This window comes from Berghia stephanieae, chromosome 1 (genome assembly GCF_034508935.2).
Source record: "Berghia stephanieae isolate SIO BIC M18660-M18661 chromosome 1, UCSD_Bste_1.3, whole genome shotgun sequence".
Taxonomy (NCBI): Eukaryota; Metazoa; Mollusca; class Gastropoda; order Nudibranchia; family Aeolidiidae; genus Berghia; species Berghia stephanieae.
Genome location: NC_088360.1, coordinates 55,412,035 through 55,431,384, shown reverse-complemented (window position 1 = coordinate 55,431,384; position 19,350 = coordinate 55,412,035). Strand labels below are relative to the sequence as shown.

The following is a 19,350-nucleotide window of genomic DNA, read 5'->3' as shown; positions in this document are numbered from 1 at the left end:
TGTAAAAAAAAACATTGAAAAAAAACATAAGACTTGTTATACATTTTGAATTGGTACCATCTAATTACTATAATATAAATAAACTTATTAAAAAGTAAAATTAATGAAAGCCAGATGTATAACTAAAAAACAGTTTGATGGGTTTTTTTTTTACCAACTGGAAATTTAAAGGGCCAGCTTGAACAAGAGATAGGTATTAGGTGGTAATTGTCAAATTATATAAATACAAACGGGGTGATTAATGGAGACGTCACTATATAGGAAGAGGAGAATACTGATGCATCAATGTGCACAATGACTCAATCTGTATACAGTGAGAGTACCATCATTCCTGGTAGAATGTTGAAAAAGTCGAGAGCCTTCTTTTGAAGGTTAATTAAGTAGTTAAGGCCTAAGAACGTGAAGAAACGATTCATGTGGATAATCAATTTTTTAGTTGTTTTTTTTTGGTTTTTTTTTTGGATGAACTATAAATTCAGAATCCTATTTCATCAGATAAATACAGTGGAACAAGTTGAATACCATCGCAAGGACTCTAACTATTTTTTAAAAATCAGGATCAATTCTCTTTAAAAAGTTACTATTATATGATGGGAAAAGAATGATTGAAAAGATTCTGAAAATTGTTAATATCAAATTTTGAATCACCCGTGAAGAATGCATTAAAGACAATTTTGAGAAAACAGGATTGATATTTAGGTAATCCAGTCAACCGAAATTTTTAAAAAAACATCAGTTTTTTTTATTTTAAAAGTCCATACTACATGGAATAAATGAAACAGGGTTCAGCTTTATTATCAATATCAAATAACACCAATAATCACATTAACTGGTTCATTCTTTACTTCCAGTGAATAAGTCAGAGATCAGGACAGTCTTTCAAAGGTCAAAATTTCAAAGGATTAAAAAAACAAACAAACCTGAAAACTAAAAATTATGTGTATCCTGAGAATAACATAAACTGAGATATTCAAAGATAAAAACTTTTGAAGATGCCTTTAATGCTCCAAAAAAAAAATAATTATTAAATCAAACTGAATTGACTGACAATTAACATCATATTGTGTTTCCTTACTCTTTATGTTATGAACCGTCATTACATGCATATATATCATATATCGTTCGAATTTGTCTAATGACTCATAATCTATATTCTATCAACAATGTGATAATGAATGTGATTTATGAGTTAATTTGAATCAAAAATACAATTGACTAATGTACCAGACTTGGAAACTATAGGGGAATAAATCAAGCATGGTACATAGCATTGAGCATGGCATAAATCCTGGAAATGCACTTTATTCGTTTCTGTGTTGTTATTTATTTTTGTAACCAAAGACCTTTTTATCAGTTCAACAATAATAGGAGTAAACTCTTGATTGAATTTCGTCTTTTTCCATATGTTAGAATGGTAAATAACATAGTAAGCACTAAAAAATAAATTTTTTGTCATCGTCAAAAGCGCATATATATGAGTACACTAATATAATATGATGGCATATTATCCTATTCTGTCTTTCTTATCAACAGCGGAAACATACTGAAGATGAAATAAACTTTGTACATTTAAAAATGCAAAATGTGTCCCTCCCTTGACGATATTTGAATCCAGAGGAGAGAACATTTATCTTCTCTTGCAAATTTGTGAGCATATAATAAGTGGCTGTAAACTTACATGTATCTGACACAAATATTGCTTTATCTAACATAGCTTGTAAAAAAATACAAATGGGAAAAAGAAACCAGTACATACTTTTAGTAAGTTAGCAAATGGAAATATACCATTGAGCACAATGGCTGGATAAATGTCAAAATCATTGCATAAAACTATAACATGGGACATTCAGAAAGATACCTGCAATAGTATAAAATATACACCAATGAAAAAAATAAAAGAATCCCTCTTATTTAGTAACAATAAAATGTTGTGACCATCAGAATGAATAATACACACCAATTTCAGAATATAGTTAAAAGGCAAGTATAAGGCAAATAAAATAAAAGTTTGGCAAGCACAAGTTATAGCAATTGAAGGCATTAATTACCACAGTTTCGTTTACCCCAAAAATTCACCATATATGTTAAATGTGCATAAGGCTGTGTGAAATGGATCTCTCCTCAAAGTGCATTGAGAATTGAAGACATCCAATCAATAAAAAATCATATATACCATTAATCAGAAAGCAATAAAGTCTGCCTTTCGTACTGAACAAGAACAAAAATTGCATCATGATGAAAAGAGTAAAAAACCATTGCCAACTGTGACTGCAACATTGGGAATGTTATCATATATCATTGTTAATAGAAAAATATTGAAACAATTTTCTTTATGTGGTAAGGCAAGGCATTTGTAGAAGGTTATTATATACAAAAAAAATATACCTATATATAAATATATATATATAGCAATATTTTGAGTAGACATCGTTTTCCTTGGAGAAATGGTTAAAATAAAGTCTTGCATGACTAGATTTGAGCATTGGACATTGATTTCCTTCTAAGTAGCTGCACAGCTGGTCTCAAATATTTCTGGAGCTCATCAATGCTGAGTGGCTGCCGGCTTATCATGTCTTGGAAGGGCAACTTGTCTGAATTATCACGAGGAGGTCCAAAATCCAACTATAGGGTGATAAATCAAGACAAAATAACTCAAGGATATATGTATTAAGTATTAAGTATCAAGTATTAATTTTGATATACACAATGATCACATTTCTAGTGGTATGGTTAGAGAAGAAAAAAATAAAAGGAAATTTTTTTTAATGAGAAAATTCTAAGTTTAAAGTTTAGATCCTGATTCCATACCAGATAACCTTTTTCTAATCCCCAGAGAGATAAATAAATATCAATATAAATAACATTTATAGAGTGCCAGTCTCTAGTGAATGTGCTCTATGTCGCTTTATAAGACATAGTCGACATGAGAATTCTAAGAAAGTTTAATGTTACTATTTTAAGAAGTGTTGATAAAAAGAGTGTCCCAAATTGTAATAAATGAGAGTGACATTGAAAGTGGTCATTAACCAGAGAGATGAAAATGATCCAAAATTTTGGCTTGAGTGTTGTAACCATGGGTAAGACAATTAAACCCACGTATCTAAATCAGAGATGTTTAGTGTAAGAGTACCAATGTTTGGAATAGAGAATGACTTCCATATATCCTACGTGGTAGGATTATGATGTGCATTGTGAATAGGTGGAGATGACCTCCACACAAGATTTATTCGATGAGAGGATAATGAATCACAGTAAGTGACATGCTTATTTTCATTATTTTACTTGGCTCCGGGCAGCCAACCTATAAGGACAGGAATAATTAATCTAAATTGTACCAACCTAAAATACATAATAATCATTTATATTTATATGAAATATGTAACTTAAAATGCACTTTAAATGATCACATATCCGTTCAGTTTTAAGAAAATGACATTTTCCACTAATTTTCCTATCCAGAACCCTTACCTGCATTAAGTAGGTAATGATGGAATACACTTTGTTATCCTGTCTTGCTGGCTCTATGATCCATCCACTTGGCAAAAACTAGGAAAATTGGAAATGAAGAAACAAATGTTGAGAACCATAGAATTCTGACTTTAAAAAAAAAATCACAGTTCATAGTCCGTCTCTGGGCTCAGTGCCTCAAAGACTCATAGGCGATTAAATCCAGCTTCCCCCCCCCCCCCACCCCCCCCCCCCCCCCCCCCTTATACTGAGCTGAGAATGGACAGCTTGATAAATTTGGACCTAGTAGAAAATATTTTGTTTTAGCTCTCTATCCAAAATGTGACTAGTAACTTGATACTGTCCACACAACATTAAAATCCATTTAAGTAGGTCAAAAAGTTCGAAAGAACTGAATTAACGATTTATTTATTTCACATTAAAAAAAAAAAACATAATGTATAATGAGTTGCAATGAAATCCCCTTTTGACCCTTAACTGAGACTAAACACTCCACAATATCAGTGATTCCTATAAAATTTACTAACCACAACCATATTTAAGTATGTATTAGGTTTTAGTTTATTTTGCTTGCTTGTAATGTGATTAATTTTCGTTTTATTAATTGGAAATTTCATGAATCTACAAATATTCTATATTGATGAATTGTCTAAAATAAATACTATAAACCAAATAGAGCACATGTAATTACCTCAGCTCTGGTACAGTTGGAATTAGTTGGACACTTGGGCGTTTCCACACTTGAGTAAGTCAGAATGTACTTATCTCCCTCCTGTCTTTCTCCTTGAAGTACAGACACGTCGTAACTCTCCTTGGCCAAAAACTGCATACTCTCATGGTATAAGTAAACTGACAAAATGTAGAGAAAAAAATATATTTAAAAAAAAGGTTATTAGATGTTTGTTTTCCTTCCACACAATGTTAAATGTCACTTCTTTGATAATAATTGTTAAAGAACAGACTATAATTCAAAACGGAATATCCTTATATATTTGTCTTTAGCGTTTCATTCAGGTGTTGTTTTTTTTTGTTGACAAAGGAGAAACCCAACCGTCCACATCATCTGTCTTCATTGACTATATTGAAGCTTTCCTTCCGTTTCCTATTTTTGTTATTTATTTCTTCTAGCTTCAAGCAGCAACATTTTCATTATAATGTATTTTAAGGGGTCAAAATTGTAATAACGAAAAAAATTTGAGACCAAGAATGAAAATTTATAAATTTTTAAATGAAAATAAATTACAAGGAAACAGCAATTATAAGATAACAAGAATTCAATTCATGGTACAGGTACTATTACCATATCTCATGATATGTTTTGTCCATTTTGTATTGACAATGTTCGTAAGAAGCATTAAAAGTGCTTTTTTTCATTAGCTGTATGGATATGACTAAAATACGAATAAATAAATGTGTGTGTTTTTTTTTGTAATATAACGTTAAAAATATTGACACAATCTATGTGTTTATTTTCATAAAGCAAATAAAGGAAATTTGACAAATACACATCTAATCTATATCAACTACAAAGGTTAGACTTGTGCGGCTATGTGGTCTAGTGGTATGACACTTGCTTTCGGATCGGAAGTTCCTGGGCTCAAGCCTCGCTCTGCACATAGTTGAGTCCTTGGAAAAGGCTCTTTACTCACATTCTCTCACCATACTCAGGTGTAAAATGAGTTCCTAGCCGTTAACAGCGTTGTCTCTGTCGGAAAAAATTGCAGTTTCGCCTAACAGGCATCATGTCCCGTTCTACATGATCGTGCTGCATTTAGTAGATATTGCGCAATATAAGAGCTCAAGTTTAGACTTAGACTTAATTTAAGTGTGGAGGGGTGTCCATTTGTATTGTCATATACCTTATAGCCATACCCTTACATATACATATGAACATTTATAACTCTCTCTCTCTCTCTCTCTCTCTCTCTCTCTCTCTCTCTCTCTCTCTCTCTCTCTCTCTCTCTCTCCCTCTCCCTCTCCCTCTCTCTCTCTCTCTCTCTCTCTCTCTCTCTCTCTTTCTCATTTTAAATATTAATTCATCAATACATTAATTAAAAAAAACACAAAACAACAACCATGACATACCTATTTTCATATTCGAATCAATTTTGTCAATAATATCCACTTTCTGAAAATTTGAAAACAAAATCAAAGACAATTTTTAAAATATATAGGCCAAATATAAACGTAATTGAACAGTTTAAAACTCTAAATAGATAAAAGAAAGCTTAAAAAATTATTTTAAAAACAGAGAACAAGAATACAAAAGCATGATAACATATTTTTAAAAATCAATTTGATCCATCCAAATCCTAATAATTTATAATTCTAAATAAGCCTTGATACAATGCATCCTTATACTTTTATTATACTTATAGCAAAATACAAAAGTCATATCTGTAAATTGAAAGAATCTGCTGAATGAAAACAACCAGTAACTTTTTCGCTTTGAATTTTAAATTGCAATTTCTCCAAATAAACAACACAAGAAAGAGTGATCCCTAATTGTGATATTTCATTTTTTCGTCATTGACACAATCAAATTGCGCACTTGAAAAATAAAATCGGATTCTGCTGATATCTTGTGTGCTATCACAGAATAATCATACATGAATCAATTGTTAAACAAGTGAGTTATATCAATTTCTATGTTACTATGAACCAATATAAATCAGTATATTACTCTTGTCTTCCTTGTTGAAGATCAAATGTATCTCAATATGTTGAGAATAACAGGACACATGTGCAAATGGATCTGCTCAGTGTCATGTAGGACCACTTTCCAAACAGCACTGATTGAGCAACTTGGACTTCTAACATTATTCTGCAATAGGATATTGTACTTTGCTAGAGTAGCAAGCAATAATTATTGTCTGATTCATGTGGCAGAAATTGGGGACCTTGAGGGACAACTTGCCTTTCTATTTAATGAAATGTAGTTAGATCAAGAATCCTTGCATTTTACCTTTAGAGTGTCGTCATAAGTAAATCTGGTGCGTGGATTTCGGACAGCATCCCAAACAGTCTTCGGTGGAGCCAATACAAAACCTTTTCCGATATAACTGTAATATACAGGAGCCAAGAAAATTTTTCGAGGTTTCCCACTATTGAGATGCATAACATCATTTCTTTAATCTGGCATTATTGGTTTAATTGTTTCTATTATAATTTTTGATCACTTAATCAAAATATTCAAACAGTGTAAGACTTAATCTTGGATACAATTTATAAGTATATTGTTTGCCATTACACTGAATGTTGGCAAAATTGGAGCTCTCACTAATGTTATCATAACAACAACAACAACAACAACAAAAACAACAACAATTTTTTTTTTAATTTTAAAAATTAAACAAACAAAAACAAAAATGCACTCTTCCACATTCAAAAAATATCAATTAAAACATAGACATAATATACCACTCAATCTCATACTTCTATCCATTGGATAAAGATAATAATCGTGCCAATTGGAGCCAAAGGTGACTGAGAAATGTATAGGATTAAACTACTATCAAATATTGAAAGAAAAGAAATCAATCAAGTTTTTAAAAGTTTTTTCATACCTTTGAACTGTTGATCGATCTTTCTGTACTTTCTTAAGAATTACAATATTTTTTTCAAAAGAGGAAAATCTGAAAAAAAGAATGAACAAACAAATAATAATATACTCTATAATGTAAGATAAGAGTGTAGGAAAAATAACTTTTTAAAAGTAATGGAATATATCATTATCATAAAAATACACAATTTCACACAATTGCATTTTGATAAATAATTTGCAGAGAAATGCAATTAATGAAGGGTGATCCAAAACTTTCAGATCAGGAATCAAATAAAATATTATTTTGAAAATATCAAATTAAGAAATTAAGGAGCAGGCACCGGTGCAAGATAAGAGCTGAACAAGTGTGTTTGACCTCGAGGTCGACTGATTTTTTTGATGTTTTTTTTTTTCTTGTATTTTTTTTCTTGCTTTGTCTGACAAAATTTTCGTTTTTATGTATTATGCATTCACGCGGTAGAACATTTTTCACTCCAAACATACCTTCATTCTTTTATTTTTGAAACAAATTTGATTCAGTGTCATAATAAATCTTTTTTCACAACTTTAACAGGCACTCAGAGTAATTTAAACAAAACCCACATCCCACTGAGGGCTAAATTAACAGAGAGTGGGACAGAATTCTTTGCAATATTATCTGTATTCATTGTTCACTCAACTCAGTTGTACATAAGTAACAAGTTATAGTCAGTTGTGGATATTGTAAAAGTGCTACAGGTGATTTGTGCTGCATGAAATAAAATTTTTATTCTATATTGTTTCCTGAGAGAATAAGCTTGACACTCTGTAGAAATGCACTGAACTAATCTGCATATTTATTAATCTGTTGTGAAGAACAAAGTCAAGGAAGACAATCATAGAATCAAGTTTATTCCCTATACACATTTTGGAAGAGAAACGAGATATCAAAATCTATAGACTGTACTCACGTCCATCCTCCAGATGTTTCTGCTTGTTTTTCAGGACTCAAGTCTAAGTTGATATTGGAAGCCCTCAATGCCTGTAAAACATTTTTAGATTTTAAAAATGCAGCAAGCAGACTATCAAAATGAAAGTCACTTCATATAAGCAGTGCTCTAAATAAGGGACCAGACATGAAGCTCAATGATTTCACAAAGTTGTAGGATGTTATTGACTGGATACAGTTTGTTCTATGTAAAAATATTTTTGAATACTGATTTGATACAGACTGCTAACAAATAAGGTATTTTTGGGCATGTGTGGAGGAGTTAAGCATTTAAAATTTGATTGTTTCCCCGTTTCATTAATAGAAAGAGAGCAGGAGGGTGACAGGGGGTGATGCACACAATAATTCTGCAAGAACATTTAAACCTAGAAAACAACATCCATTTATTGAGAAGTTCAGAAAACCGAACCGAATGGAGACAGCTGTTCAGGGACCCATTTCGAAAACAACTACCACTGAGGATGATGATGATGGACACATAAAGCTAAAGTAAAAAAGAAAATGAAATAATTGTATCTTGCATAGTATCCTTTTTTAAAGTTGAAGATGACAACAATATTATTACATCCTTTCCTCATCAATTAGTAATATGAGTTAATGTCATATTGCACTCCTTAACATTATGCACAAAATCGAAGAATTTTCCAAAACTTATTAATCAAAATGAGTTTTTGCTTTTGGCTTTTGCTATTAAAAGTGGTCAGGTCAATAAAAAGATATTTAAACAATTTCACTTGGGGTGACAATGTAAATGAGTGTTAATTCACCTTCTTGGTGGCTTTTGAAAAAGATAATAAAATGACACAATTAAAATGCACAACTTATATTCGGGATTGCTTTGGCACATTGATCTTACCTGCACTTCCCTACGAATATGTTACAAAAATTAGGTTTCTCTCTAAAATGGCTTTTTTATTGTACATTTTAAAAAAGCCTAAGTGATTCATCCTATTTCTTATTCAAATTGGCTGGTGTAATTAGTAATTTTTACACATTATTATAAAACATTCTGCATTCATTCATATCACCTAACATTCATTGAGCTCATGTCGGTTATGTGGACATATTCATTAATTTAACCAATCCCATGCAAAAATGTTATTGTATTGAATCATTTAGCATGAAAGCGCTGTGACAACATCCATAAAAGCATTGTGCCTAAAAACATCTTTTCTATCCTGAGACATCTCGAAAGGTGGAATTTAAATCGTTATTCAATTATTCAAATATTTTTCAAAAACAAAACCAGATAACTGGAATAATTAAAAATGTAACAATGACCGTTTTGGAGACAGATTTTGATGTTCTTATCCTGTAAACTCAAAGAATTCAAAAATCAATTTTTACCTCAGCCATGAGATCTGCTGCACACTGATTGCTGATCACTTTGTAACGTGCTAACTCGATGTCTGAAATAATAAATTATACTTGTTGCAAAAGATATCGTTTTTAATAAAGTGAAGTAATGATGAAAAAGTTTCTTACATTGTAGCATAAAATCCAATTTAAAAAAAAAAAAAAAATATATATATATATATATAGGGTATATAAAAGTCATGTTTTAATCCTGGGATTTGGACTTTTTAAATATTATATGAAAAGCAAATAAAAAGTTTGATTTAATCACCTGGGATGAAATGAAATTGTAACCAAAATAATTTTGAGCAAAATGAGATTAAATGTTTCAAGTTTTAGCAAACTATTACGATGAATTTAATGGGAGTAAGTTTTTAAGATAACGTAAGCAGATGAACTAAATTCTTGTGGATGCAAAATACACGCAGACAATTTGCAACATTTCTGTAAGGATAATTTTTTACTCCTTAATAGCAATATAATATTTAATATTTGGAAATGCAATTCCTATTTTTTCTCATCATCTTTTTGAATGCCATAAATATTCAGGTTCAATTGTTAAAAAGGTACCTCACAAAAGTATGGGGTTTTTATTTTTTTGGAATAAACATTATTGTATGGGGAATCTGTCACAATGGTATTCGATTTGTATTTAAATATGGAAGTATGTTTTTTCTTGATATCACTAAAACTGTTGTGATTGTTCCTGTGTCAGTCAGGGAATTATTGTTGGTTTTTCTCCATAGATATTTGATTGGTTTCATTATCTCATATATTATTTGTTAATACTCACCTTCTTCAGAAACAGGACCAGTGACAATACCATTCTGATCCTCGCCTTCTTCTCCATTCTCATTTTCCTCATTCCCATCTGTCTCCTCCCCACCAGAAGATTCGAAAGTACCCCTTTCCAAAGCATCATTCATCTTTCGACTTTGTTTCAAAGCAGCACCATCACTGATGGATCGTACGAGCACTCCTTTACTTGATTTTGACGTTATGGAGTTGGAATCACCTTGAGAACTAAGCTCTGACATTGCAGCCAGACGAGAAGCACCAGCATCTGATTTGTATTTAAGAATGGAAGTATACTTTTTCTTGATATCACTAAAACTGTTGTGATTGTTTCTGTGTGATTCAAGAGAGTTATTGTTAGTTTTTCTGTCCAGAGAACTATGCTTGGATTTACCCAAAAAGGGAAGATCATGGCTAAATGATTCGTGACGCTGATTGTCATCTGATGAATCTTCCTGACTCTCTGAAAAATCCTGAGGCAGAGTTATAGTTGTGAGTGGTGTTTTCTGAAGTCGACGAAGACAGATATACTCTTCTAGTGCTGACAGCAAAATAGATCCCCATTGATATGATTCCTCTGAATGAGACTGGGACCAAGTGATGACTGACACCAAACACTGGTCTAGTTCTGAAGGGAAAAATGGAATTTATTCTTGAGATATTCATTTCTCTTTAAATTCATTTACAATCCAAAATTAATCCTAAATGAATCAGCAAAATGGATTTGACAATAATCAATTTCTTTGATAAGTAATATTTATGATCATTATAATTATAAATTGGATGTAGGATTGATTTCATCAGAAATGCCGTTCCAATTAAGGCAACATAATTTTTCACTTAAATAAAGTATAAAGTTGCCTGTCCAGAGAGAATTGAGTTCAAGAGGGCCTGAATAATTTTCAAATATATTTATGGTCTAGCACCACAATACCTAATGTCATTGATATTGGAGTACAGGCCACCTTGGCCTCTCTGTTCCTCACAGCACACCACTTTAGGAAATAAAAATGTCCAAAACAGCAGCACCATCAATCTGGAATTCTCTCTGTCTTTACCAGAAGTGCTCAGACTATGGAGTGCTTCAAGTCAAGACCGAAGACAAAATATTTCAGATTAACTTTCCCTTAATATTTCAAAATTTAACATTTAATTTTCTTAACATTATCATACCACCTATGTCTTGTAAAGCACCATCGAACATGTTAGGTGGACAGTGGCGCGATATAAATTTTATTTATTTAATTATTTATAATGGTTGCCTATTAAAGGTTTGAGGCCCATGGAACCAGATTTTATCCATACTCCAGACAGGTTTTAAAGTCGGTTAAAATAGCCTACTATCCCTTGAATTGAAGAAATCTCACATATCCATCTGACCCTGAGTAGATGGAGTATTAAAATATTGACAGAATGCCTGCATTTACATGACAGTCAAAGAATCTATCATATTGGACCCTTAAATGTAAATAAAAATGATAAATTCAACAACTGTTTGAAACTCAGCTTGCTTCTTTCAAAACTGATTTCAGCTGCACACATTGACATTTGCTTATGGATAATCTGGTACTTTGGTATCATTGGTTAACTCAAAAATATTTATTAGGTAAAGAAACAACAAACCTTGTACAGGTTGAATAAGAAAGAATTCACATTTTTGCAATTCCTCACTCATTTGCAACAACCAGCATACACCATTATCTTCCCTGTGCCAAAACCTGTGGACCAAAAGTGAAAACAAGAAAACATTGAAAGTAAAACGTTTGAACTTTAAAATGAAACGACTGGTAGGTAAACTATTACTCCTTTACATAAATGACAGCAATAAACCAAAATTAAATAAAATCAAATCTTGTAGTTTGAAGTAAAAAGTTCACATGAAAAATTTATTTCTAACAAAATTGTTAAGACAACCAAAGAAAATTTTGTGTAAAACTTGGATGAGTAAGATGAAGAAAATGAGTTTTCTGTAAATCAATATACACATAAAGTTAGATCATTGTGACCTCATTAGCAACAACACAGATAGAACTGACATTTCCTTGTATCTACCTCATTTGTATCTATTTTTTAAAATAATATAAAAAAGACGTGTACACACCTATGTATAATTTACTTAAATTATAAAAGGCAAATGCATTTATTACCTTTTATACTCAATCGATTTGGTTCTGGCAACATTCTCATTGTGCCAAGAATCATATAGCAACAAGGCAAACTGCGATGGATATCGAATTAGGTCTAATTTTTCTTCTTTCACACAATCAACCTGGCAGAATAAATCAACACAAATCATTGGTATAATGAAAAACAAGGAACCTACATACAATTTGTAAACTATGCAATGAAAACTAAATAAAAAATATTAAAGGTTTCTTTGAAAAAGAGTGAGAAAAAGAAGATAAAGTCGCACTTTTATAAGGACAACATCCATTCAAGACAACTGACCAGTTGACCATCGTAGATCTTTTTGTGGTAATTCTTGAAGGAATCATATTGCTGTCCCGAATAAATTGATTATAGGCTTTTTAACATGATTGGTTCGTTAAATATAACATATGGATGGTCTGTGTGATTATCTGGAGTCTTAATACATGAGAATTTATTTTTCTTTTGATGACTTATATTTAGACTTTATTTGGAAAATTCATCAATTGTAGTTGACTGCAACTAGGGACACCGAGGTCTAGCTTGCATACTGCTGTCAAAACAGTCAAAATGGATTTTTCTTGAGCAAGATTTACCTGTACAGGCATGGATGGGAGGCCTCTTGACGTAATGGATGACTCATACGATGCTCTGATATGAGTGTGAGAGGAAGAAATGATGCCTGGCTTCCATTCACAAGCCTGGGCAGAGTCTTTCAACACATGGAGTAAGGCCTAGAAGTTGAAAATGATTTTGTTTAACACAAAAAAAAAAGAAACATAAAACAATTATGAATTTTGTTACATTGTTGTTTAGACCAAATGTTAATATGCATATATATCAAACCAACCAGATCATCGAGTTGAATTATTGAATCGATTTCAAATAATTTGTATGGCTCCCATTGGAGGTTTGCTTAATGCTTCAAGGTGTTCACAAATAATCTTCTGTAAATGCGAGTGTTTCCTTTAAACTGTTAAATGAATAGATTTTGCCAATGGAAACTCCTTAAGCCAATAGGCGATTACAGAGTGGAAATAGACATTAAGTGAGGAGATATTCATATAATTGTTTGATAATAATTGTCATGGGAAGCCAGTTGATTTGTTTTGATAATCATACCTGGCAAGACGACTGTATTCTCCCAAAGACAGCAAATACTTTAATGGAAGGAGCATTAGTGTTGTGAGGAAATGTCAAAAAGTTGAACCAGATGCGGTGACCATTTGCATAGCTATCAATCTTCCAACCTTTCTGACAAGAAATTGGAAAGGGCTATGGATAACGAGGAGAAGGGGGGGGGGGGGGAAGAGAATGGAGGGGTAAAGAGGAAAGAACAAAAACGTGATAAATTTCATTTAGCTTGCTATAATTCATAAATATTCCAGATTGATTCACAAAAGCTATCTTTCATATGAAGGTAATTTTTGTTTTCATCACAAAAAAGGATCTTGCTTTATAACATAAGTAAATATTATTCATCGAGAGCATAAGTCTATTTAAAATAAATGGTCCAAAAAACATTGACCGGTGGATAATTTATATGGCTCCCATTAGAGGTTTGCTAAATGCTTCAAGATGTTAACAAATAATCTTTTGTAAATGCTAGTGTTTACTTTAAACTGTTAAATGAATAGGTTTTGCTAATGTCTAATCTGTCAGAAAACTCTGTGTGTGATTAAATCCTGCTTTAAGCTGAAATACATGACCCTTCTACTAATGAATTTCTCATATTCAGACTCACTATGATAATATGGACTACACTAAGTGTCGACACCTGTTATTATTCCGCTCGTCTATCTACTTTACACACCAAATTCTATCCATTGTTTCACCTTTTTATGCACAAGTGCTCTTGTTACCAATCAAATACTACTTAGTTGTTTACCTTTAGCCATTGTATTTTCCGAACTTTTGTGCCGTCTGTCTGCATTTTAACTATTGTATTAACATTTTAACTGGGTTTTTTTAATTGGCTGTTCATTTCAGTACATTATGATCTATGGTCATTAAGCCTTTTGTGATATGCCCAAAATGTGTCTATATATCAAAATGAAATAAACTTCTTGATTTATCTGGCAAGCTATACAAACACTGGTCTACAATGTTCTACTATAACATTTATCTCCACTTATATGCCTAACTTTGTCATTTGTGAAAAAAGTTTACTTTTACTACCACTTGTTTCACAGCTCGACAGATTTTCTGACCACAATTTGATAATATTTCCAGATTCAATATATAGAACTCAATATTTTGTATTCTTCTAGAGAATCACTACTTCCTTTTGTTCTTAATTTTGCTTTCACTTACCCTGACATTCTTAAACAAATCCAAAACTTCAAGGATACTGAACGGTTCCTTTCTCTGTGTGAAAGATGAAAAAAAAAAGAAAAAAAATTACCTTAGCTTTCATTATTTTGACAATAAAAAGAGCTTTATTAAAATTAAAGAGCTTTTAAAGACTTCCGTGTAAAATTAATTACTTCAGAGAGAAAAATAACATTATCGTAAAAAGGAAATTATTTTAAAAAAACAACAAACAACAACAAGGGATTACGTTACTAACCTTGCTCAAGACATAAGCATGGCCACTTATCCATCTGAGAATTGAGAGATACTTGAAGGCAAGAGCAATGAGAGTGCATAGTATTGTCGAAGTGATGGATAAAAATAGAAGATTCATCTTATCGGCTCATCCCATCCAGTGATGTACAATTGCTATTGAAAAGGAAAAAAAATGAATTTTACCGTATTAACTCACAGGCCATCCAATTACCCACTTCCAATATGTGACCCACCGTATCGAATCGGTATTATGTCGGGATCCACACAGTAAGGGAAATTGAATTCATAGCCAGAAATATCCAACTTGGGTTTAATTTCTCTACGTTATGTTGGAGTATAAAGACTATTTCTTGCATTGCAAAATCTTCTAAGCTCCAATTTCTCATCAATCTATCTCTAAATTCACTTTTTGGGGTCTGAATCATCCCGACATAATACCGTTTTTGAGACGGAGGGTCACATATATTCTCAATTCATTCAACTTCAACACTTCTGTTACAAAATGAAAATGTTTTATTCTTTTATGAGGAATCAAATTATTACTAGAACAAGTGTTGGAATGCAGATATTTAAAATAGTATTTTCGACAAACTGAATCATGAACGAATTTATGACCAATTTCAACAATCAGCGCACAAGGAACAAAGACATAGACATAGGAAAACTTCTATAGCAACAGCAATAAATACACAAAAATTTTACTCCCATTGGATAGGATTGCAATTTTTTTTTTGTATGATTTAAAATTATTTTATTTTCCTTTCTTACCTTCGTGTTTGTTTGATTGATTTGTTGGTTTATTTTCATTAAATCTTGTGACTGTTTCCCTATGGCTATGAATATACCAATTTTCTTTGAGGAAATGAATGTCAACAGTGCACATATATATGCCGTTCGTTATCTCTTGTGAAACCTTCGACTAAAATAGCAGATAAAAGACGCTTAATCTCTGTTAGATTGAGTGATTGAGTCTTTGAATACTAAGTATCTTGTATAACCAATGTGTGTCTTGTAAATAATGAGCTTAGAGATAGATCTAGTTTTGTAAAACTAAAAACGTATGTACATTCGATTGTGTGATCCATAAGCTAAACTTGACCATCAACTATCAACGTAGTGTTTAACTAAAGTTGCATGTGGATAACATCAATGTTTATTTAACCCTTCATAGCCAGTGATCATGTTATGAGTAGTTTGTAGTTTGTGCTGTATCTAATTGAATAACATCCTCTACTCTGGCAGTGCTCACAAAAAAGCCCAACGCAAAATTACATCATTTGTTAAACTATGCCCAAAAGTGAATTCGGATGTCAGACCTGCATATATGTACACGTCGATAAGAGGGAATTTGTTTATATGAAATTGAACAACCTCACTCTAATGACATTTCATCAAATCCAAGATTCCTTGATGATTCGATTCGTCTAGAGACTAGAGGAGGCTAGGCCTAGGCTGACTATTTTATTTCATTTCAATATTCTATTTGGTCATATTACAATTCCGTTACAATTTACCTTCGAAACGTAGTAGATTCCTTGTATGGAATGTAAAAATAATAATGTTAATGTGTTCATAGGTTAAGGATCAGCAACACAAAAGTCATCAGAATCAGAAGGCGAAATCAGAATAATATCAATTATTATCAATGTACTAGATCTAGATAGATGTCAATAATAGACTCTTGACCTTTTATTGTTTCGATTCTGTAACCTGGTGAAGTTTTTACCAGGTCCTCCGGGGTTTCGTTCAGTTACAAGTTACAAGATTTGGGATAAGAAGAACGAACTCGATCATAATTTCTTTTCTAAATTGCATTCGTTGATACGTTCTAAGTCTTACGGGATAATTATTGACCATATTGACAGATAAAAAGAAATTTGTTGAGAAAAATGTACGATTCCAGAGAGAACTCACGGTATTAAATGAACCGCGAGGAACCATTGTCGAAAAGCTTATACAGAATACATCAACAAAATGATTGATGAAGACACGGGAAGATGTTGGGGAGAGTGGGGTCAAATTATGTCTCCAAACTAATTTTTAAAATCATTAAAAAAAAAACAACGAATAGCTCTTTTAAACAAATCTTGTACCATAAAAAAATTATTCATTTGCTATCTTTTGACATTTAAACCAAGTCACAAGTTTGAAAATAGTATTCAGAAAATGTGTTAATGTAAAATAATTCTGACAGAGACGTTTGACCCCGTTGGGGGTTAAATGTCTCTGAATATGGGGTCAAAAGTCTCTGTCGTCGTTATTCTACATAAACATACTTTCTGATGCTAAAATATGTTCCTTTTATCACTACCCATATGTATATAGTTTGTGGTCGTGTGTGGCCTAGTGGTCTAAGCGTTAGACTTGTAAATGTAATCCCGGGTTCGATTCCCGCCAGAGACAAAAAAAAAAATGCCCGGCAGCCACCGCTCTATCGGAGACGGCCGTTAAATTCGGAGGTCCCCATCATTGTGTTTCAGTGTTGTCCTTGTCCCAAAAAAAAATTAACGCTACTCACAGGCAGCATGTGGCGTCCTATATTATGTAATGTGTCCGCTGGCCACCAGGAGTAGCATTGTAAAGCGCTTTGAACATGTTGTGGAACGTGGAAAAGCGCTATATAAAAGCTAGATATCTATTATTATCATATGGTCATATATATATATATATATATATATATATATATATATATATATATATATATATATATAGTGTGTGTGTGTGTGTGTGTGTGTGTGTGTGTGTGTGTGTGTATCAACAACCAATTTTTCAAGAAATAAAAATGAAGATAGAATATTTTCTTGGAAACTTGATAACCACACGAATTCAAATTTATTTGACATTAAAAGTATTGGAACGCACAGTATTCTACATAATGGGGTGTTGAAATGACTTTATAAAATCAGAACTGAAGGTCAGAATGTCTCCGGTTCTCACAGTTCCTCCCGATTTTGGTGGATTGAGCTTGCAAAGAATGTCACCTACCGACACCTCCGATGCATCGAGAATTTGTGGAAACGCAAAAAGAAACTGTCCCTCTTTTGTGGGTTTTCTTTTTAAAAACATGCAGTCTACTACGGTACTGTGTTTTCATCAATAATAATAATAATAATAATAATAATAATAATAATAATAATAATAATAATAATAATAATAATAATAATAATAATAATAATAATAATAATAATAATAATAGATCTTTATTGTCCATAAATATGGCAATTTGTCATTTAGTTACACTTGTTATAACGTTAAACGATAACTGTAACATTGAACAGATATTTCACTCCTCTCTCTCTTCCTCTCTTTCTTTCACACGACGTGCGATATACACAACATAAACATATTCCACCAAAAATTATCATCATTATCAATTGGTCAGTTAATCTTACATTAAATAAATTAATCAGTTAATCAGTCAACGAATCAATCCTTGGTTTTTCTGTACCATATGAAATATTCAAAAATTTTATTGCTGATGGAACGAACGTTGATTTATACTTGTTACTTCTACATTTAATCTGACAAAACCTTCTCCCAGATGGTAAAAGACTAAATTCATGGTATAAAATATGTTTTTTATTGTTGGTAATTGAGAATGCTTTCCTTTCTATTGCTTTTCCATGAATTCTTTCTACTCCATCAAGAGGATGGTTTATTATTTTTGATGCCTCTTTGATAAATTTTGAAATTTTTGATTTATCTTTAAGTCGGCATCCTCCAAACCATATGGTGCAGCCAAACGCAATTACACTTTTGATCAATCAGTCATAAACTCTTAACAAAGTTTTCTTCCTTACTTGAAATGTTCTCAATTTCCTTAGGATGTATAATCTTTGGGCAACTTTCTTAGATATTATATTAATATCTACACTCTTAATTTTTCCAACGTAATAGGTTGCTGTTTTTTTACTTGTAAATTGAACCAAAATATAATCTCCCTCCTCCAATCGTTGAACAGTCGGATTTTTAAGATCAGTTTCAACATCATCTTGCATACTATCAGAAAGTCACAGAGCATCGCTGTCATTATCAGCATAATTAATCATCAGCTGGTCAGAGGTCTCCCTATCACTATCACTGAGAGGGGGCTGAGAATCCGTGCAAAAAAATGGATTTTTTACACTTTGGCTTGACCTGTTGAGATCTTTTGTAATATTTCTTTGAAGCTGCTTCCTCCAGTGATTGTTTGAAAGGTGATGATGTAAGAACCTGTGAAGTTACCTTCTTATTTAGGGACCTTTTTCTAGGGGCAGCCTTTGAAAAGGGACGAATTTCATGAGGAGATATGATGGCTGTAGACAACAAATCTTTGCCTGACGGAGACGAATCAGCGACTGCAGGAACTGAGGTTGTGGCTGTAGATGAGGTTGCAGTGGCTGTAGGAGATGATGCAGTGGCTGTTCAGATTGTTCGGGTTGATCAGTAAAGTATGAAGGCATGTATCTATCTTCTGGGATTCTTTGCCTGTTGATTGGTTGAA

General features: G+C 32.2%; 1 protein-coding gene across 1 annotated transcript; it reads right to left on the bottom strand.

The window, feature by feature from the left end:
• Positions 1 to 436: 436 nt before the first annotated feature.
• On the bottom strand, positions 437 to 16,566 carry LOC144977951 (uncharacterized). Its single transcript, XM_078923364.1, has 16 exons — positions 16,382 to 16,566; positions 14,869 to 15,020; positions 14,613 to 14,666; positions 13,422 to 13,574; positions 12,896 to 13,033; positions 12,299 to 12,420; positions 11,775 to 11,869; positions 10,150 to 10,779; positions 9,348 to 9,409; positions 7,963 to 8,033; positions 7,035 to 7,103; positions 6,434 to 6,530; positions 5,554 to 5,596; positions 4,160 to 4,317; positions 3,469 to 3,546; positions 437 to 2,622 (listed from the first exon to the last, which is right to left on the bottom strand). Exons 2-16 carry the CDS (start codon positions 14,983 to 14,985, stop codon positions 2,470 to 2,472), a joined length of 2,040 nt encoding a protein of 679 aa, XP_078779490.1. The 5' UTR covers positions 14,986 to 15,020; positions 16,382 to 16,566; the 3' UTR covers positions 437 to 2,469.
• Positions 16,567 to 19,350: the final 2,784 nt, after the last annotated feature.

Coding starts and splice junctions, on each gene's coding strand:
- LOC144977951 (XM_078923364.1), bottom strand. CDS start 14,985: ATGAATCTTCTATTTTTATCCATCACTTCGACAATACTATGCACTCTC. Junction 10,780..11,774: donor TCTTATTCAACCTGTACAAG/GTTTGTTGTTTC, acceptor TTTTCCCTTCAG/AACTAGACCAGTGTTTGGTG. Junction 4,318..5,553: donor TGATTCGAATATGAAAATAG/GTATGTCATGGT, acceptor ACATTTTGTCAG/TTTACTTATACCATGAGAGT.